The sequence below is a fragment of the Ranitomeya imitator genome, chromosome 2 (assembly GCF_032444005.1).
Source record: "Ranitomeya imitator isolate aRanImi1 chromosome 2, aRanImi1.pri, whole genome shotgun sequence".
NCBI classification, from domain to species: Eukaryota; Metazoa; Chordata; class Amphibia; order Anura; family Dendrobatidae; genus Ranitomeya; species Ranitomeya imitator.
In genome coordinates, this window is record NC_091283.1 from 175,805,372 (window position 1) to 175,828,010 (window position 22,639).

Below are 22,639 nucleotides of genomic sequence, written 5' to 3' on the forward strand. Positions count from 1 at the left end.
TAGTGAGTGCAGCTCTGGGGTATAATACAGGATGTAACTCAGGATCAGTACAGGATCAGTAATGTACTGTATGTACACAGTGACTGCACCAGCAGAATAGTGAGTGCAGCTCTGGAGTATAATACGGGATGTAACTCAGGATCAGTAATGCAATGTATGTACACAGTGACTGCACCAGCAGAATAGTGAGTGCGGCTCTGGGGTATAATACAGGAGGTAACTGAGGATCAGTAATGTAATGTATGTACACAGTGACTGCACCAGCAGAATAGTGAGTGCAGCTCTGGGATATAATACAGGATGTAACTCAGGATCAGTAATGTAATGTATGTACACAGTGACTGCACCAGTAGAATAGTGAGTGCAGCTCTGGGGTATAATACAGGATGTAACTCAGCATCAGTACAGGAACAGTAATGTATGCACACAGTGACTGCACCAGCAGAATAGTGAGTGCAGCTCTGGAGTATAATACGGGATGTAACTCAGGATCAGTAATGCAATGTATGTACACAGTGACTGCACCAGCAGAATAGTGAGTGCAGCTCTGGGATATAATACAGGATGTAACTCAGGATCAGTAATGTAATGTATGTACACAATGACTGCACCAGCAGAATAGTGAGTGCAGCTCTGGGGTATAATACAGGATGTAACTCAGCATCAGTAAAGGAACAGTAATGTATGCACACAGTGACTGCACCAGCAGAATAGTGAGTGCAGCTCTGGAGTATAATACGGGATGTAACTCAGGATCAGTAATGCAATGTATGTACACAGTGACTGCACCAGCAGAATAGTGAGTGCAGCTCTGGGATATAATACAGGATGTAACTCAGGATCAGTAATGTAATGTATGTACACAATGACTGCACCAGCAGAATAGTGAGTGCAGCTCTGGAGTATAATACAGGATCAGCACAGGATCAGTAATGTAATGTATGTACACAGTGACTGCATCAGCAGAATAGTGAGTGCAGCTCTGGAGTATAATACAGGATGTAACTCAGGATCAGTAATGTAATATATGTACACAGTGACTGCACCAGCAGAATAGTGAGTGCAGCTCTGGAGTATAATACAGGATCAGCACAGGATCAGTAATGTAATGTATGTACACAGTGACTGCATCAGCAGAATAGTGAGTGCAGCTCTGGAGTATAATACAGGATGTAACTCAGCATCAGTACAGGATAAGTAATGTACTGTATGTACACAGTGACTGCACCAGCAGAATAGTGAGCGCAGCTCTGGGGTATAATACAGGATGTAACTCAGGATCAGTACAGGATCAGTAATGTACTGTATGTACACAGTGACTGCACCAGCAGAATAGTGAGTGCAGCTCTGGAGTTTAATACAGGATGTAACTCAGGATCAGTAATGTAATGTATGTACACAGTGACTGCACCAGCAGAATAGTGAGTGCAGCTCTGGAGTATAATACTGGATGTAACTCAGGATCAGTACTGGATAAGTAATGTAATGTATGTACAGTGGCATGTAAACGTTTGTACACCAATGGTCAAAATTACTGTTATTGTGAACAGTTCAGCAAGTTGAAGATTAAATGATCTCTAAAAGAGTTTTCAGGTTGCCCTTTCCTCAGTTTCAAATGTAATCAAGAAATGACAACTAACAGAAACAGAGGAGGTCAAGATAAGGTCTGGAAGACCAATTACAATTTCAGTGAGAGCTGCTCGTAGGATTGCTAGAGAGGCAAATCAGAACCCCTGCTTGACTGCAAAAGACTTTCAGAAAAATTTAGCAGACTCTAGAGTTGCGGTACATTGTTCTACTGTACAGAGACACCTGCACAAATATGGTCTTCATCGAAGAGTCATCAGAAGAAAACCTCTCCTGCATCTTCATGATAAAATTCAGCATCAGAAGTATGAAAAAGAACATCTAAACAAGCCGCCTGAAGCATTTTGGAAACAAGTCCTGTGGACTGATGAGGATGAAGTAGAACCCTTTGGCCACGATGATCAAGGTTATGTGTGGGGGAGAAAGGCACGGAATTTCAGGAAAATAACATTTCCCCATCCATTAAGCATGTGGGTGTATTAATCATGCTTTGGGCTTGTGTTGCAGTCAATGGCACGGGGATCATTTCACAGGTAGAGGGAAGAATGGATTCAATTAAATTTCAACAAATTCTTGATACCAACACAACAACATCTGTAAAAAAGCTGAAGTGGCCAAGAGGATGGCTTCTACAAATGGATAATCATCCTAAACACACATCAAAATCCCACAGTAGACGACCTCAAAAGCCGCGAGCTGAAGGTTTTACAATGGCCCTCACAGTCCCCTGATGTCAGCATCATTGAAAATCTGCAGCTAGATCTCAAAATAGCAGAGGGTGCAAGGCAAACCAGGAACTGGAAGAATTCTCTAAGGAAACATGGATGACAATCCCTCAAACAAGAATTGAAAGACTCTTGGCTGAGTACAAAAAGCAATTACAATCAGTGATACTTTCAAAAGGGGGTGCTACTAGATACTAACCATGCAGGGTTCCCAAATTTTTTGCATTGGCTCATTTTTATTTTTGTAAATTTAAAATGGCAAAATATGAATATATATATTTCTGCCTAAGATATAAAGGAAATGCGTCATCTTTAACTTTAGGCCTTTTAGGGATCATTTCATCTCCAACTTACCGAACTGTTCACAATAACAGTCATTTTGACCAGGGGGTGCCCAAACTTTTACATGTCACTGTACGATACTAGTTGTATTTGTCCATCTGTTGGATTACTGCAATCCCCAGCGTGTTCTGACAGCCTCTGAGCCCTGATTCCGCATTTACTGGGTATGCTGCAGGCAGTGTGTGCGGCTTCTGGCCCAGCAGGGCTTGTGTGTCATCTATGGTGGCGGTGACACATCCAGTTATATAGCGGTAGCCCATGGAGGGCTGTGTGCAGGTTCTGAGTCATGTAGGGGAGGAGGGCCCAGCATTGCTGAGTGGTAATTAGTAGTGCAATTACAATATAGCGTCCACTCCTCTCCTAATCCATTGCAAAAATTAAAATGGCATCACTGATGAGTTATGTTAAGATACTGGGCCATTGATCTTGATTAATGCTGCATTTCATTAATAGTAGATAGTTACTGCAAGACTACAACCCCCAGCATGCCAGCTCCAATTAATTCATGCATTACCCAAACTGACCAGCAGATGGGGCAATAGGATTGACTTCTATGGAAAATTAAACCCCCCAGTGTGAACTGGGCAATCAGTTCTAAGGAGATGGAAAAGGGTTTTAACAAAAGGAGAAAGAGTGGATGGATACATGAAGGCTTGGAGGAGGAATTCTCACCAGCCATTCCTGCCACAATGTGCTTACTACCAGTTGCATCAAAGTCACAGGACTAGTGACTGAGGTCGGTGGCACTTACCGCCCCGTCTGCATTGGGCATTTAAAGGGACACATGGAAATGTCGGTGGTTGGCTTCTCCTCCACCTGCAGGACATCAGCCCACGGCCTGGAGAAGGGGCACATGTTCTGACACCCACCAGGGACAAGCTCAAGACCTATAGCCAGGGAGTTCATGTAGTGGCCATCTCTGCCATTCATTGCTAGGATGCCATTTTCCGACAAGGAAAGGAGCCTCCAAGGGGTCTACAAGTCCACCTCCCACCAGCACCACCACCTTCACCCGGGGGAGTGTGGCAGAAGGATGTGCACTGAGTGTTATACCAACCAGACCTTTGTCTATGATGATGGCAGCAGCCACAAGTATACCTCCAGGTAAGGCTGGCCAGGACCCTGGAGACCATGGAGGGGTTACAGGTTACGTGAGACTGTGACATTAGACAGGTATTAGAGTTGACACTTTTTAGGGTTTGCTTTGAGTTTGGGGATGATAGGAGTAGTAGTTCTAGATGATAAGATGAGTTGCAGGATGTCCAGAATTGCTGTTCTGTGCCCTGGAAGAAACAAGAAAAAGTGTATAATGTGTCTGCAGGTGGTGGATAAAATAGTGCAATAGTCTGCAGGTGCCTGAAAAGATCACTGAAAGAATGATCTGCAGGATTTATCAATGAAAATAGAGCAATAGTCTGCAAGAGTCATCTGAGGGAACGATCTGCAGCATCTAAGGTGGCAGATAACATCAAGCAATAGAGCGACGGGGTGATAGTCTGCAGGCATCTAAAGAAGTGATTGTGCGAGGGATCTGCAGAATCAATAAGTGCATGGAAGGTGGCAATGAAGACAGAGCAATAGTCTGCAAAGGTGATTTGCAGAATGTGTCCATACACAGGAAGGAGGTAGATAAAACTGAGCATTACCAAGAATGTGACAGTCTGCAGGTTTCTAAAGACTATGGAGCAGGAAGGTGGCAGATAACACAGAGCAAAAGCCTGCAGATCATTGAATGAATGCTCTGCAGAATCTGTAGATACAGAAGAAAGGGGGTAACTGAAACAGAGTAATAGCCTGCAGAGGAGTATGTGGAAGAAAGGTGGAAACAGATAAAACAGAACAATAGAGCACAAGAGTAATAATCTGCAGAACCTATAGATGATATTGTATGAGTGATGAATGGAAAATGCATTAATGTAGGCAAGAAGATCCTAGACAAAACAGAGCAATAGTCTGCAGAAAGGTGGAAAATCATTCATTATCAATCAGTGCAGTGCATGAAAGTGGTAGATAACACAGAGCAATAGAGTACCAGACCAGCGCAATCATCTGCAGATCTGTAAAGTAGCCATGGAATGGAATCTATCTACATAGATAGGCAATAGATAAAACAGAGCAATAGTCTGCAGATCTGTAAAGTAGCCATGGAGTGGAATAATCTATCCACATACATAGTAACATAGTAACATAGTTAGTAAGGCCGAAAAAAGACATTTGTCCATCCAGTTCAGCCTATATTCCATCATAATAAATCCCCAGATCTACGTCCTTCTACAGAACCTAATAATTGTATGATACAATATTGTTCTGCTCCAGGAAGACATCCAGGCCTCTCTTGAACCCCCCGACTGAGTTCGCCATCACCACCTCCTCAGGCAAGCAATTCCAGATTCTCACTGCCCTAACAGTAAAGAATCCTCTTCTATGTTGGTGGAAAAACCTTCTCTCCTCCAGACGCAAAGAATGCCCCCTTGTGCCCGTCACCTTCCTTGGTATAAACAGATCCTCAGCGAGATATTTGTATTGTCCCCTTATATACTTATACATGGTTATTAGATCGCCCCTCAGTCGTCTTTTTTCTAGACTAAATAATCCTAATTTCGCTAATCTATCTGGGTATTGTAGTTCTCCCATCCCCTTTATTAATTTTGTTGCCCTCCTTTGTACTCTCTCTAGTTCCATTATATCCTTCCTGAGCACCGATGCCCAAAACTGGACACAGTACTCCATGTGCGGTCTAACTAGGGATTTGTACAGAGGCAGTATAATGCTCTCATCATGTGTATCCAGACCTCTTTTAATGCACCCCATGATCCTGTTTGCCTTGGCAGCTGCTGCCTGGCACTGGCTGCTCCAGGTAAGTTTATCATTAACTAGGATCCCCAAGTCCTTCTCCCTGTCAGATTTACCCAGTGGTTTCCCGTTCAGTGTGTAATGGTGATATTGATTCCTTCTTCCCATGTGTATAACCTTACATTTATCATTGTTAAACCTCATCTGCCACCTTTCAGCCCAAGTTTCCAACTTATCCAGATCCATCTGTAGCAGAATACTATCTTCTCTTGTATTAACTGCTTTACATAGTTTTGTATCATCTGCAAATATCGATATTTTACTGTGTAAACCTTCTACCAGATCATTAATGAGTATGTTGAAGAGAACATAGATAGAGCAATAGTCTGCAGAACCTAAAGAACATATTGTATGAGTGATGTAGGGAGAATTTGTTAATAGAGAGACAAAACAGAGCAGTAGTCTGCAGATCTGTTAGGTCATTTGTGCAACAAGCGCCAGCATTAAACCTGTTTGTGCCAATGGGGGTGGGGGTGGAGTAATGCTCTGCAGATCTCAGCAGAGGTAAAAACAAAAACTAAATGGAAGAACAATATAACAGGAGTAATGCTCTGCAAGACTGCCAATAATCCATGATGCAGTGAATGTATGTATTTGTAACATAAGAGCAATGCTCTGCAGTAATGGGGAAATGTTCTGCAGATCTCCCAGCTCTCCTTGTGGCAGGACTACAAATCCCTGCAAGCTGCAGATGGTGATAAAACATGTCTGTAAAGGCAGTAACCCTGATATGCGAACACTGGTCTGATGGACGAGAATAAACTGCCTTAAATGGCCATGGAGTTTTTGTCATCTTTTATTAAAACAGCGCCACCCCTGTCCTTAGGCTATGTCTTGTATTGCAGCTCATTCTCTTTGGACTCAACAGTGAGAAAAAAAATGCTGCCACACAGTGATAACCTTGGAAAGGCCACGTTCACACCATCGTATTTTCGTTCCTAGTTGTGTCCGTGAAAAAAAAAAACGGACCGTACTCGGAGCAATATTACTCAGTGGGGCAGTGCAGATGAGTGATTTATTTCACTGACCGAATCGGGGTGTGAAAAAAAATAATCGCAGCGCGCAGTAGTTTCTTCCGTAAATCAGATGAGACTCACCCATTCAAGTCGATGGGTGCTCAAAAAAAAAAACAGCCACAGTACAGGACCCGATCTTTGCAGTTCTGTATCATAGGAAACTGTAAATGGTTAATAGCTGTTGTAAAAAACGGATTACACACGGATGACAAGGGAGAAAAAAATCATCACTTTTTCTGGATGAAACTCTGATTTTTTTTCTATGCTTGTGTGAGCCTACCCAAATAGTAATTAATGCTGCCAAAAGGTGAGACTGCGCTAAATAGTAATTAATAGAACCGAAAGGAGTGAAAATGTCCCAAGCAGCATAATTAAAAAGATCAAATACAAACTTTATTATGTGATCCAAATAAGAGTACAAATAGCAGTATAAATAACAATTATATGTATATATGCTGTAAGCAATATATACCAACACAGAGGTATCAAAAAGAAAACCTAGCAGTATACCAGGTTGAAAAAGCTACACCACGAAACACGCGTCGGGGCCGCCGGGTGAAGCGAGGGTTGCGCCCCTGTTTTTTACTATGGGTAAGTGTGCAATAGTATTGGTTTAATAGCGGATTTTGGACCCCTTTTTATATGGGGGCACTATGATCCATATTTTGTTATAGGGCCCAACATTCTGCTACTCTGCATCTATGCATTTGTTTCTTACCCCAGGAATGAATTTTGCCACTCACGTGTAATCTGGTGTACCGCTAGGTTTTCTTTTTGATACCTCTGTGTTGGTATATATTGCTTACAGCATATATACATATAATTGTTATTTATACTGCTATTTGTACTCTTATTTGGATCACGTAATAAAGTTTGTATTTGATCTTTTTAATTATGTCGCTTGGGACATTTTCACTCCTTTCTTTTTTGGTTCTATATATTTGGAGTTGTTCTTTCGATCTGACATCCTTGGGGTGTTCAGGGAGGGATACATACCCTCAGCCACAAGATATATTGGTGCTTTATGATTACGTATATATAAATAGTAATTAATGCTACCAAAACGTGGGAATATCCGATAAATAGTAATTAATGCTGCCAAAACGTGGGAATATCAGCTAAATAGTAATTAATGCTGCCAAAACGTGGGAATATTAGCTAAATAGTAATTAATGCTGCCAAAACGTGAGTCTCCGCTAAAAAGTAATTAATGCTGCCAAAACGTGGGAATAGCCGATAAATAGTAATTAATGCTGCCAAAACGTGACTCTCCGCTAAATAGTAAGTAATGCTGCCAAAACGTGGGAATATCCGATAAATAATAAGTAATGCTGCCAAAACGTGAGTCTCCGCTAAATAGTAAGTAATGCTGCCAAAACGTGGGAATATCCGATAAATAGTAATTAATGCTGCCAAAACGTGGGAATAGCCGATAAATAGTAATTAATGCTGCCAAAACGTGAGTCTCCGCTAAAAAGTAATTAATGCTGCCAAAACGTGGGAATATCCGATAAATAATAAGTAATGCTGCCAAAACGTGAGTCTCCGCTAAATAGTAAGTAATGCTGCCAAAACGTGGGAATATCCGATAAATAGTAATTAATGCTGCCAATACGTGGGAATATCCGATAAATAGTAAGTAATGCTGCCAAAACGTGACTCTCCGCTAAATAGTAATTAATGCTGCTAAAACATGAGACTCTCCTCTAAGTAATAAATAGTAATTAATTCTACCAAAATGTGGGAACATCCGATAAATAGAAATTAATCATGCCAAAACGTGGGAATATCCAATAAATAGTAATTAATGCTGCCAATACGTGGAAATATCCGCTAAATAGTAATTAATGCTGCTAATACGTGGGAATATCCGATAAATAGTAATTAATGCTGCCAAAATGTGGGAATATCTAATAAATAGTAATTAATGCTGTCAAAGAGAGATAATCACTTCTCGGTAGTGATAAGAATTATTCTAAATATTGATAGATTTTGCTAAAAAGTGACAGCCACTGATAAATGGCGACTAATACCGCCAAATAGTTGCTGCTCAGTATCTGATGAATTGTGGCAAATTGTGACCACTGCTATATAAAATTGCAATTGCTAAAGAAGTATGTTCATCGGATGAGATGATAGTTTTACCCGACTTACTGGAAAGGAATCTGCCAGGTTTAACATTTCCGTCCAATACTTACTCATCATGTTCAGCGTGGTGTCACATTGGCGCACAGAGCAGGACGTGGTGAGCAGATTGATATATACTTTTATAGGAAAAGATCTAGTACAACTCGATCATTTCTTCATTTAAATCCCTGCTCATTCTGGGCTTAGGAGTCCAGTGGGCGGTCCTTGTCAGTGATTGACAGCTGACTCTTACCCAAGGGGTCATGCCCACTTGCAATTAAATCGGACAAATTCAGTCCAATAAAAAATTGGATTGAATTCGGACCAATGTTAATCTATGATGTTGTGCTCATCTGCGTTTTTTTATCCAGCTCGGATCGGATCAAGATCGGGCTGGAAAAAAAAAAAATCGCATCATGCTGCGATTGTAATCAGAAAATGAATTGCATCCCGCAATAGAAGTCAATGGGTGCGAGAAATTAAATCGCAATGCATCGGTGTCCTTTGAAAAGCCGGTAATTCATGTGCAGCTAATGTAAAAATCACACTGACAGTTTATAATAGAAAAGATAGAATATATATATATATATATATATATATATATATATATATATATATATATATATATATATACACTTATAATACATATATACATGTCAGTGACACACATATATATGTATTTATATTGCACAGAAATATAGATAGAAGAAAAGCTGGTAATTCATTTGCCGGGTTCTGTAAATTCACTGCAGGAGCCGACAGGATAGAATAGATGGATTACATACAGTAAATACGTATAGAATAGGTAGATATATAGAAGTCAGTGACAAATACAATTAGTACAGTGTGTGTGCAAATTTGGGGACATGTATGTAATTAATAGATTATTTTACGAAAAAAAATGGCGTGGGCTCCCGTGCAATTTTTAAAACCAGCAGTGGGAAAGCCAGCGACTAGGGACAGATGTTTATAGCCGGGGAAGGGGGTAATACCCATGGAGTTTCCCAGGCTATAAATATCAGCTCACAGCTGTATACTGAGCCTTCACTGGCTATTAAAATGGGGGACCCCCAAAAAATGACTTGGGGTCCCCCCATTTACTATATAATCGTCTAATTCTGTCTGTCTGTAATCTAAATCCTGCATCCCTGATTGGTCGCGCCAGCCTCCCGCGACCAATTAGCGACAGGCGCAGGCCGGCCGTAGTTCAGTCACATTTACTGAACAAGTTCTGTCAGTCACAGTGCCACGTAGTTCAGTCATGTTTACTGAACAAGTTCTGTCAGTCACAGTGCGACATAGTTCAGTCACGTTCACTGAACACGTTCTGTCAGTCAGAATATTCTAGAATACCCGATGTTAGAATCGGGCCACCATCTAGTAATTAATGACCAGCAAAGGCTTTGCAGACTGATATTAATAGCCTAGGAAGGGACCATGGATATTGGCCCCCCTGGCTAAAAACATCAGCACTCAACTGCCCCAGAAAAGGCACATCTGTAAGATGCGCCAATTCCGGCACTTAGCCTCGCTCTTCCCACTTGCCCTGTAGCAGTGGCAAGTGGGGTAATAGGTTGGGGATTAATGTCACCTTTGTGACATCAAGCCCCGAGGTTAGAAATTAAGATGCGTCAATTAGACGCCCCCATTACTAACCTCATATAGTGAAATAGTTAGTAAAACACAGACACCCATTAAAAAATCCTTTATTTGAAATACACAGACTCCTTTATTGTTCTTAATTAAACCATACTTACAACATCTTCTAATTACCTGAAGCCCTCAATCTCCAGTAAAAAATAAAAAAAAAATATACCCATACCTGTCCCGTGTACAGTCAGTCCCATACCGTAATCCATATCTGGGGTATATAAAGTTTACAACCAGGAGTGGTGCTAATTAGACCGGCCCAGCTGTAAACTACTGGGGAATGAATGAAATGCTGCCAGCGCAGACTCAGTGACTAGCGGTGTCGTCACCGAGTCTGCGCTCCCTCACAGCCTGAACTCAGATGAACATGAGCGTGGGAAAATGCCAGCTGATTTTCACACACTGAAGAGTTCAGTGCGGGTCAGGCTGTGAGGGAGTGCAGCTTCAGTGACATCACCTCTATTCACTGAAGCTGTCCTCACAGCTGGCATCAACTGCTGTGACCTCATCCCTGGCATTTTCCCAGGGTCCTGATGTCACAGCAGTTCATGCCAGCTGCGAGGACAGCTTCAGTGAATAGAGGTGATGTCACTGAAGCTGCGCTCTCTCACAGCCTGACCCGCACTGAACTCTGCAGTGTGAGAAAATCCGCAGCCATTTTCCCACGCTCGAGTTCATCTGAGTTCAGGCTGTGAGGGAGCGCAGACTCAGTGACGGCACCGCTAGTGACTGAGTCTGCGCCGGTAGCATTTCATTCATTCCCCAGTAGTTTTCCCCCGGTCTCATTAGCACCACTGCCGGTTGTAAACTTTATATACCCCAGATATGGATTATGGTGTGGGACTGACTGTACACCAGACAAATATGAGTATATTGTTGTTTTTGTATTTTTTACAGGAGATCGAGGGCGTTGCATGGATTACCAGTAACAATAAAATGGTCAAACTGTCTAGCATTTTATTTAATTAAAATACTTTTTTTGGCTATCTTTTTTTAACCCATTAACAACTATAAGATTAGTAATGGATAGGTGCCTTATTGACGCCTCACCTTTACTAAGCCGACTTAATGTCACCTTACAATACAAAGGTGACATTAAACCCCTATTACCCCATATGCCACCACTACAGGGCAGTGGGAAGAGGGAGGCTAGGTGCCAGAATTGGTGCATCTTACAGATGCGCCATTTCTGGGGTGGCTGTGAACTGGTGTTTGTAGCCAGGGGGGGGAGGGGGGGCAATAACCATAGTCCTTTCCTAGGCTATGGATATCAGCCCGCAGCTGTCTGCATAGCCTTTTCTGGCTATTAATTATAGGGTGACCCCCACATCATTTTTTTGGGCGGCTCCCCGATTTTAATAGCCAGTGAAGGCTAAATATACAGCTGCGGGCTGATATTTATAGCCTGGGAAGATCCATGGGTATTAACCCCTTCCTAAGCTATAAACATCAGCCCCCAGTCGGTGGCTTTCCCTCACTGGCGCAGAAAATTGCGCAGGAACCCACACCATTTTTCCCCAAAAAAAGGTTCTTTAATTAAATACATACATGTCCCCTAATTTGCACACACAATACTATGTATATTGGTCACTGACATCTATACGGTTATATGAAAAAGTTTGGGCACCCCTATTAATCTTAAGCTTAATGTTTTATAAAAATTGGTTTTTTTGCAACAGCTATTTCAGTTTCATATATCTAATAACTGTTGGACACAGTAATCTTTCTGCCTTGAAATGAGGTTTATTGTACTAACAGAAAATGTGCAATCTGCATTCAAACAAAATTTGACAGGTGCATAAGTATGGGCACCCTTAACATTTTCTTGTTTTAAATACTCCTACCTACTTTTTACTGACTTACTAAAGCACTTTTTTTTGGTTTTCTAACCTCATTGAGCTTTGAACTTCATAGCCAGGTGTATGCAATCATGAGAAAAGCTACTTAAAGTGGCCACTTGCAAGTTGTTCTCCTGTTTGAATCTCCTCTGAAGAGTGGCATCATGGGCTCCTCAAAACAACTGTCTAATGATCTGAAATCAAAGACTATTCAACATAGTTGTTCAGGGGAAGGATACAAAAAGCTGTCTCAGAGATTTAACCTGTCAATTTCCACTGTGTGGAACATAGTAAGGAAATGGTAGAACACAGGTACAGTTCTTGTTAAGGCCAGAAGTGGCAGGCCAAGAAAAACATGAGAAAGGCAGAGAAGAAGAATGGTGAGATCAGTCAAGGACAATCCTCAGACCACCTCCAGAGAGCTGCAGCATCAATTTGCTGCAGATGGTGGCACTGTACATCGGTCAACTATACAACGCACTTTGCAAAAGGAGAAGCTGTATGGGAGAGTGATGCGAAAGAAGCCGTTTCTGCAAGCACGCCACAAACAGAGTTGGCTGAGGTATGCAAAAGCACATTTGGAGAAGCCAATTTCTTTTTGGAAGAAGGTCCTGTGGACTGATGAAACCAAGATTGAGTTGTTTGGTCATACAAAAAGGCGTTATGCATGGCGGCCAAAAAAACACAGCATTCCAAGAAAAACACTTGCTACCCACAGTAAAATTTGGTGGAGGTTCCATCATGCTTTGGGGCTGTGTGGCCAATGCCGGCAACGGGAATCTTGTTAAAATTGAGGGACGCATGGATTCCTCTCAGTATCAGCAGATTCTTGACAATAATGTTCATGAATCAGTGACAAAGTTGAAGTTACGCAGGGGATGGATCTTTCAGCAAGACAATGATCCAAAACACCGCTCCAAATCTACTCAGGCATTCATGCAGAGGAACAATTACACTGTTCTGGAATGGCCATCCCAGTCCCCAGACCTGAATATCATTGAACATCTGTGGGATCATTTGAAGAGGGCTGTCCATGCTCGGCGACCATAAAACTTAACTGAACTGGAATTGTTTTGTAAAGAGGAATGGTAAAAAAATACCTTCATCCAGGATCCAGGAACTCATTAAAAGCTACAGGAAGGGACTAGAGGCTGTTATTTTTGCAAAAGGAGGATCTACTAAATATTAATGTCACTTTTCTGGTGGGGTGCCCATACTTATGCACCTGTCAAATTTTGTTTGAATGCAGATTGCACATTTTCTGTTAGTACAATAAACCTCATTTCAAGGCAGAAACATTACTGTGTCCAACAGTTATTAGAGATATGAAACTGAAACAGCTGTTGCAAAAAAAAAAAACTATTTTTATAAAACATTAAGCTTAAGATTAATAGGGGTGCCCAAACTTTTTCATATAACTGTATATCTAACTGTTCTGCATGGATTTAGTGTATGTAATCCACGTCTCCTATCCTGTTGGCTCCTGCATTGATTTTACAGAAGCCGACAAATGAAATAACGGCTATTCTTCTATCTGTCTATGAAATATAAAGAGATATATATTATATATATATATATACATATATATATATATATATATATATATATATATATATATATATAGTGATGCAGTGACCCCTGTAACAGGTAGGGGGCGCTGTATGGTCTCCCCAGTATACGCACGGAGGCGTATTGAGGCTGTTGCATGCATGGATGTGATGATGTGACAAAGTCCGGCATTGTGGTGAATGGCCGATATGTGTGTCGCAGAGGAGGAGAATCTGCGCTGCCAGCCTGAAACGATGTGGTGTTGTGGGACTATAGGTCCCAGAAGTATATTGTATGTTTATAATGGGAGGTTGGCAGGGCTAGTTATGTGAGATGGGCGGAACAAACTAGCCACACACCCACACTCCCACCCAGGGGAGTGGTTACACCTAGATAATGTGACCAGGGTGTGGGTCACATGTGGTCTGAGTGTGTAGACCTGTATGGTACAGGTGCAAGGCCCAGATAGAAACCTCTCTGTTGGGCGTGCTAGCCCTGAAGAGCACGTGGTGGGACTTTGCTACTGGTGGCCTGGGTATTGGACGGTCCCAGCCAGGGACGGACGTCCTGAATAGTACCCGGACAGGCCACCTGTGTGATCCTGAGTAACCTGGGTGTTGGGAGGTCCTGGGAGTAGGACCGGATCCCCAAACAGCACGAGGTGAGGACAGGGATCTGCAGAGCCAGTGCCAGCTACTGTGTGGGGAAGCTACAGTCCTTTGGTGGGTCTGGACTGTCTAATGTGTGCCGACCAGGCAAGTTGGTGATCCCCGTGAGGCAGCCTTCCCAAGAGAGAGCATAAATAGAAATATATTGGCCTGCATTCTATATTAGATCGGGGTGCTGGTGCGACAGACCATAAGGTCTAATACCAGTAGTATACTAAATCCACCGCACTCCCTAAGTGGAATATCTTATGCAGAAATGTAGATTTTTTTTGAAAAATGCTAATTTATTCAATATGTATGCATGTACATTTTGTATAAATTGCCTTATGTTTGATCCGATATACTTGATTGACTCTTTCTATACTTGAATAAATTAGCATTTTTCAAAAAAATCTACATTTCCGCATAAGATATTCCACTTAGGGAGTGCGGTGGATTTAGTATACTACTTCCCAAGAGAGAGGACTGACAGGAGTCAGCAGGTGGGGCAGGAGCTCCCAGAAGGTACTGTTGGTGCTAATTGTTTCTATGAACTGTGTGGTAACCCACGGCAACTGGTCAGAAGAGGACCAGCGTGTTTAGTTACTGCAAAGGGATAATGCAAGCCAATGATACAGTGTGTAATGGACTATATGTAAACCGGTGATTTGTAACCTGGCTTACGTCGCAGTTTATGACTTGAAAATAAACCATATGGACTGATTTGTGTTGAAAATTCGTGCCCGTGTGCTTCAATCCCGTGCCTAGCGAGTAATCCTCTACCCGTTAATGAGTGCAATCTCACATATGGTGCTAGACCGCGGGCAACGGTCCAGGTGGCACGTGTGGAGTTAATTGCTGTGGCTCGGCGGGGCCACGAAGATTGCGTCTGGCTGTAACTCGGCTGGGTTACGAAGCTGACAAGCATCTTGCTGTGGATCAGTGGGTCCACGAAGTTTGAAGTAGAGCCTTGCAGAGCCTTGTGGAGCATAGCTGCAGTTGCAGCAAGAGGTTCCGCAGCAGGCGGAGCTGCAGTGGCAGTGGCTTGTGGTCGGCAGCCGGAGGTGCCGGTTGTATGTGACTGCAGCGAGAGCTGTGGCAGTACCAGCGGGAGCTGGTGAAGTGACATTAAAAAGAAAAAAAAATTTCTCCCGTTCAGACTCTTAAAGGGCCAGTACAAGCCCAGGGACATAGTGTATGTACTGTGCGAACTGGTGCTTAAAAGTACCGTGGGAGTCCACGAGGTGTACCCCAGGGAAGGGGCGGTGATCCAAACGGGGATGCTTGTGGAGCGCCCCCAGACGCAGGGCCGCGGATTACTCAGTAGCGGTCCTCTCTGTCTCAGTTCTTAGGTTGTCATGGTGGCTGGACCCCGTCCGTGACCCTGCCAAGGGGCGTCCAATAAAAGGGGTGATGAAAGTCGGCTAAAGTTTCGTGACGCCACCTGTGGTATTCGATCAGGTCGACCGACGCTGCTCGGGGTCCACTGGGGTGATGTGATGGCAGCTAGATGGTATACCTTCCCACAGGTGAAGTATATCCCCAGGGCTTCCCAGTAGTGTAGGTGGCGATGGTGTGAGGCGCAATCAATAATGAGGACACAGGGTTGCAGTCTCTTTACCTTTTACTGAAGACTTCGGGATCCGCAGTCCAGAGCACTGCTAACCGGGCTGGCTGAGTCTGGCCGGTCCGAAGGCACATCCAGATTTCCCTTTGCAGGTGGAAATCAGTGCCTACCACTAGCGCCTGTGTGTTGTAGTACTTCCCTGCTGAGCATTCGGGATAGTCCTCACAACTTCTGTTCTTGTTCTTTCTCTTTCTCTCTCTCTCCGTCCCCCAAGTTTATCTGGATAGGACGCACCCATTTGACGGGAAGGCTCGGAGCTGTTCTGGGACCCTAGAGACGCCCCTCTCCACGCTTGCCCCCTATGTCTGCTTAGGTGATGAATGGTAGACAGCCAACCTATAATCAACTGTCCTGTGGTATTTGAAGTAAGGCATAGAGTCAGTTACTTCCTCGGTGTTCCGGTCACCGGCTACGCGCCTCAGTAGGATGTTGCCGTTCTCGGGGCACGACTCCTACTGGCTCTCCTTTGTGCTTTGATCTCGTTTCTCACTGTCCACAATATCCTTCTCATCGTGTCCTTTCTTAGGATACCGCCGCAAGGTAGTGCAGGCGCGGTTCCGTTGCTTTCTATTCGTTCTGCTAGGCCCCTGTCAGGAACCCACCCCTGACAGGTCCTCCCTGGACTCTCCCAGGCTGCGTTCTGTTCTAACTTCCTATCCGACCCCTAGTTTTACCAGTGTGAGGAGTGGCCTAATACATAGCGCCTTTTGCTCCCCCTAGTGGTCGGAGTGTGAAGTGTAATGTGTGCTTGTGATACCTGGTCAGGTGAACTCCTTTAGTGCAATCAGACATAACATCACTCCCCTTAGCGGCAGAGCGACATTACTGCAACGACCAGGACTCTGGGGCGCTGCACTTGCCTAAAAGGGGCAGAGTCAAAAAAGGGGCGGTAACCCAAAGAGTGGTAACATAGTAACATAGTAACATAGTTAGTAAGGCCGAAAAAAGACATTTGTCCATCCAGTTCAGCCTATATTCCATCATAATAAATCCCCAGATCTACGTCCTTCTACAGAACCTAATTGTATGATACAATATTGTTATGCTCCAGGAAGACATCCAGGCCTCTCTTGAACCCCTCGACTGAGTTCGCCATCACCACCTCCTCAGGCAAGCAATTCCAGATTCTCACTGCCCTAACAGTAAAGAATCCTCTTCTATGTTGGTGGAAAAACCTTCTCTCCTCCAGACGCAAAGAATGCCCCCTTGTGCCCGTCACCTTCCTTGGTATCAACAGATCCTCAGCGAGATATTTGTATTGTCCCCTTATATACTTATACATGGTTATTAGATCGCCCCTCAGTCGTCTTTTTTCTAGACTAAATAATCCTAATTTCGCTAATCTATCTGGGTATTGTAGTTCTCCCATCCCCTTTATTAATTTTGTTGCCCTCCTTTGTACTCTCTCTAGTTCCATTATATCCTTCCTGAGCACCGGTGACCAAAACTGGACACAGTACTCCATGTGCGGTCTAACTAGGGATTTGTACAGAGGCAGTATAATGCTCTCATCATGTGTATCCAGACCTCTTTTAATGCACCCCATGATCCTGTTTGCCTTGGCAGCTGCTGCCTGGCACTGGCTGCTCCAGGTAAGTTTATCATTAACTAGGATCCCCAAGTCCTTCTCCCTGTCAGATTTACCCAGTGGTTTCCCATTCAGTGTGTAATGGTGATATTGATTCCTTCTTCCCATGTGTATAACCTTACATTTATCATTGTTAAACCTCATCTGCCACCTTTCAGCCCAAGTTTCCAACTTATCCAGATCCATCTGTAGCAGAATACTATCTTCTCTTGTATTAACTGCTTTACATAGTTTTGTATCATCTGCAAATATCGATATTTTACTGTGTAAACCTTCTACCAGATCATTAATGAATATGTTGAAGAGAACAGGTCCCAATACTGATCCCTGCGGTACCCCACTGGTCACAGCGACCCAGTTAGAGACTATACCATTTATAACCACCCTCTGCTTTCTATCACTAAGCCAGTTACTAACCCATTTACACACATTTTCCCCCAGACCAAGCATTCTCATTTTGTGTACCAACCTCTTGTGCGGCACGGTATCAAACGCTTTGGAAAAATCGAGATATACCACGTCCAATGACTCACCGTGGTCCAGCCTATAGCTTACCTCTTCATAAAAACTGATTAGATTGGTTTGACAGGAGCGATTTCTCATAAACCCATGCTGATATGGAGTTAAACAGTTATTCTCATTGAGATAATCCAGAATAACATCCCTCAGAAACCCTTCAAATATTTTACCAACAATAGAGGTTAGACTTACTGGCCTATAATTTCCAGGTTCACTTTTAGAGCCCTTTTTGAATATTGGCACCACATTTGCTATGCGCCAATCCTGCGGAACAGACCCTGTCGCTATAGAGTCCCTAAAAATAAGAAATAATGGTTTATCTATTACATTACTTAGTTCTCTTAGTACTCGTGGGTGTATGCCATCCGGACCCGGAGATTTATCTATTTTAATCTTATTTAGCCGGTTTCGCACCTCTTCTTGGGTTAGATTGGTGACCCTTAATATAGGGTTTTCATTGTTTCTTGGGATTTCACCTAGCATTTCATTTTCCACCGTGAATACCGTGGAGAAGAAGGTGTTTAATATGTTAGCTTTTTCCTCGTCATCTACAACCATTCTTTCCTCACTATTTTTTAAGGGGCCTACATTTTCAGTTTTTATTCTTTTACTATTGATATAGTTGAAGAACAGTTTGGGATTAGTTTTACTCTCCTTAGCAATGTGCTTCTCTGTTTCCTTTTTGGCAGCTTTAATTAGTTTTTTAGATAAAGTATTTTTCTCCCTATAGTTTTTTAGAGCTTCAATGGTGCCATCCTGCTTTAGTAGTGCAAATGCTTTCTTTTTACTGTTAATTGCCTGTCTTACTTCTTTGTTTAGCCACATTGGGTTTTTCCTATTTCTAGTCCTTTTATTCCCACAAGGTATAAACCGCTTACACTGCCTATTTAGGATGTTCTTAAACATTTCCCATTTATTATCTGTATTCTTATTTCTGAGGATATTGTCCCAGTCTACCAGATTAAGGGCATCTCTAAGCTTGTCAAACTTTGCCTTCCTAAAGTTCAGTGTTTTTGTGACTCCCTGACAAGTCCCCCTAGTGAAAGACAGGTGAAACTGCACAATATTGTGGTCGCTATTTCCTAGATGCCTGACCACCTGCAGATTTGTTATTCTGTCAGGTCTATTAGATAGTATTAGGTCTAAAAGTGCTGCTCCTCTGGTTGGATTCTGCACCAATTGTGAAAGATAATTTTTCTTGGTTATTAGCAGAAACCTGTTGCCTTTATGGGTTTCACAGGTTTCTGTTTCCCAGTTAATATCCGGGTAGTTAAAGTCCCCCATAACCAGGACCTCATTATGGGTTGCAGCTTCATCTATCTGCTTTAGAAGTAGACTTTCCATGGTTTCTGTTATATTTGGGGGTTTGTAACAGACCCCAATGAGAATTTTGTTACCATTTTTCCCTCCATGAATTTCGACCCATATGGACTCGACATCCTCATTTCCTTCGCTAATATCCTCCCTTAAAGTGGACTTTATACAAGACTTTACATAGAGACAAACCCCTCCTCCTCTCCGATTTTTACGATCCTTTCTAAACAGACTGTAACCCTGTAAGTTAACTGCCCAGTCATAGCTTTCATCTAACCATGTCTCGGTTATTCCCACTATGTCAAAGTTACCTGTAGATATTTCTGCTTCTAGTTCTTCCATCTTGTTTGTCAGGCTTCTGGCGTTTGCGAGCATGCAGTTTAGAGGATTTTGTTTTGTTCCAATCTCCTCACTGTGGATTGTTTTAGAAATGTTCTTACCTCCCTTCTGAGTATGTTTTCCTGGATCTTCTTTGTTCAAGTCTAATGTTTTTCTTCCCGTCCCCTCTTCTTCTAGTTTAACGCCCTCCTGATGAGTGTAGCGAGTCTTCTGGCGAATGTGTGTTTCCCAGGTTTGTTGAGGTGTAGTCCGTCTCTGGCGAGGAGTCCATCGTACAAGTAATTCACACCGTGGTCCAGGAATCCGAATCCTTGTTGTCTGCACCATCGTCTTAGCCAGTTGTTTGCATCAAGGATCCTGTTCCATCTCCTGGTGCCATGCCCGTCTACTGGAAGGATAGAAGAAAAAACTACCTGTGCATCCAGTTCCTTTACTTTCTTCCCCAACTCTTCAAAGTCTTTGCAGATTGTCGGTAGGTCCTTCCTTGCCGTGTCATTGGTGCCAACATGTATCAGAAGAAATGGGTGGACGTCCTTGGAGCTAAAGAGCTTTGGTATCCTATCGGTCACATCCTTGATCATTGCACCTGGAAGGCAGCATACTTCTCTTGCAGTTATGTCCGGTCTGCAGATGGCTGCTTCTGTGCCTCTCAGTAGTGAGTCTCCCACCACCACCACTCTTCGTTGCTTCTTGGCTGTACTTTTTGCTGTCACTTGTTGCTGTGTGCCCTTTTCTTTTTTGCTTGCTGGTATTGCTTCATCCTTAGGTGTGCCATCTTCATCCTCTACAAAGATTTGATATCGGTTCTTTAGTTGTGTGGTTGGTGATTTCTCCATGGTCTTCTTGCTTCTTTTGGTCACATGCTTCCACTCATCTGCTTTTGGAGGTTCTCTGACACTTTTTTCACCTTCTGTGACCAGTAGAGATGCTTCTGTTCTGTCTAGAAAGTCTTCATTCTCTTTGATGAGTTTCAAAGTTGCTATTCTTTCTTCCAGACCCCGCACCTTTTCTTCTAAAAGGGCCACTAGTCTACACTTCTGACAGGTGAAATTTGATTCTTCTTCTGGTCGATCTGTGAACATGTAGCACATGCTGCAGCTCACCATGTAGGTTGTCACATCTGCCATGTTGCTCCTAGATCCTGCTGACTTGCTGTGTGTTTTCCTTCTTGTGTAATCTACTCAGCCAAGCTCTCTTGCAATAATGTCCTACAGGCAAAAATTTGGTGATGCTTTCCAATCAGCTGGTCCCGGCTGTACCCAACGATCTTCTAGCTTAGGGAGACTCTTCGCTTTTCCCAGAAGGCACCTGGAATATGCAAATTAGCCTCCTCAAGCTTGAATCCCTGGTTTGGTGATGCTTTCCAATCAGCTGGTCCCGGCTGTACCCAACTGGTACAACTGGTACTGGTCCCGGCTGGTAGTAGCCCAAAAAGGGGTGGAATCCCAAAAGGGGGCTGTAACCCGAACAGGGGTGGTGTCAAAAAACGGAGCACTTGCCCAAAAGGGGGCAGAGCCAAAAAAAGAGGCGGCAATCAGTGAGCAGTCACAACTGTGTCCTTTTTGGCTGGATGGAGAGCGTGTGCGGGGGTTGATAGACCCGGGGAGGGAAGAGTCTTTGCTGAAGACCTTTCCAGGAAGTTCCGTGTCACCTGGGACAAAGGCGAAAGTAAGTGGCATAGGTGGGGACACTAAAAGTCTTCAGGTAGCCACTCTCTACATTGTCGCAGCTGATGTTTCCACATACCATGAGGTGGCTGTAGTCCCGAACTTGCCTATGGTAATAGGACAAGATTTGGAAGCATTGTGGGACTGGTGGAAAAAGGGTGAAGTGTTTGTGGAAATTATGTGTATGGGAGGTAGTAATGTTGAGAATGCGCCCCCTAGAGTTGACAGACCTAAGTTGGGCATGACCAAAGAAAATGGTGAACGGGCCCAACTTGGTGACACAACGTTGGCAGAAACACCTCCCAAGACTGATGGGTCAGGTATAAGGGTGACCAGAGGAAAAGGTGCGTCTGCCGAACTTACTGACCTGATGTCACCTGAAGTGTGCGACAATGTGACTGGTAATGATCTGATAGATAAGGATGTGGTGGTAAAACAGAGTGGAGCTGACAGCCGGTTAAAGAGTGACTTGAGGGTTCACCAGGTTGGGGGGTGTGACACAGACTCCAAGGGTGACTGTAACATGACATGGCCAGTAACAAGCGCTACAACTGAGTACGATGTAATGGTATCAGAAATACTGACACAGGGGAACGACAGGGCTCCACAGGGTGAAGACAGGATGGCGGTGACAGCCATGCCAGAAATTGTGACCTGTTTAAGTGGGGATTGTCAGTTCCAGGAAGACCAAATGGGTGGTGGTGACTCCCATTCAGATGATGACACCAGTGGAAAAGAGTACAGTAAGGATGTCACCGCTGAGACCCAAGAGAGGGCTGACGCTGACAGTGCTGAGTTTGAGGGTGCAGAAGTGGAGGAGGCCACCAAAGAAGTGCTTGAAGTAAATACCTCCTCAAGTGATGGATGCTCCACCAATCCAGAGGATGGGAGAAGCGAGATAGAGCTGTTTAAAGAGTCTGTCGAACATGAAGGAGTTCTGAGACAAGCGGTTGTGTACAGAGTGGACGAGCTGGAGAGGGAGGTCTTTGAGCTCAGACGTCACCTGTCAGCATGTCAAACCATGAATAGGGCCATATTGAAAAATGTGGAGGTGCTCAGAATGGCCCAAGAAAAGCATCAGCAGGAACTTTTCCAGAGAGAGGAAGAGCGTCGCTGCCTGGCAGAGAAGTTGCCAATGCCCATCTTGACAAAGGATCAAGCAGAAGAAAAGACTGAGGAAGAGTTCATGCTAAAAGCGGAACAAGACAGTCACCCGGTCGTGGCAGATGTGCATGAAGAAGATGAGACCCCG

General features: G+C 43.5%; 1 protein-coding gene across 2 annotated transcripts in view; it reads left to right on the plus strand.

Annotated features, from left to right (window-relative positions):
- Window positions 1-3,244: 3,244 nt before the first annotated feature.
- The window catches only part of KCNT1 (potassium sodium-activated channel subfamily T member 1), a 370,149-nt gene continuing 350,754 nt past the window's right edge, over window positions 3,245-22,639 (plus strand). The window contains exon 1 of one of the 2 annotated variants that reach the window (XM_069748033.1): window positions 3,245-3,758. In XM_069748033.1, the coding sequence (XP_069604134.1) occupies window positions 3,592-3,758 (167 nt within the window). In that variant the 5' untranslated portion in view covers window positions 3,245-3,591. The remainder of the gene's footprint in view (window positions 3,759-22,639) is intronic. The other variant, XM_069748032.1, reaches the window with a different exon arrangement.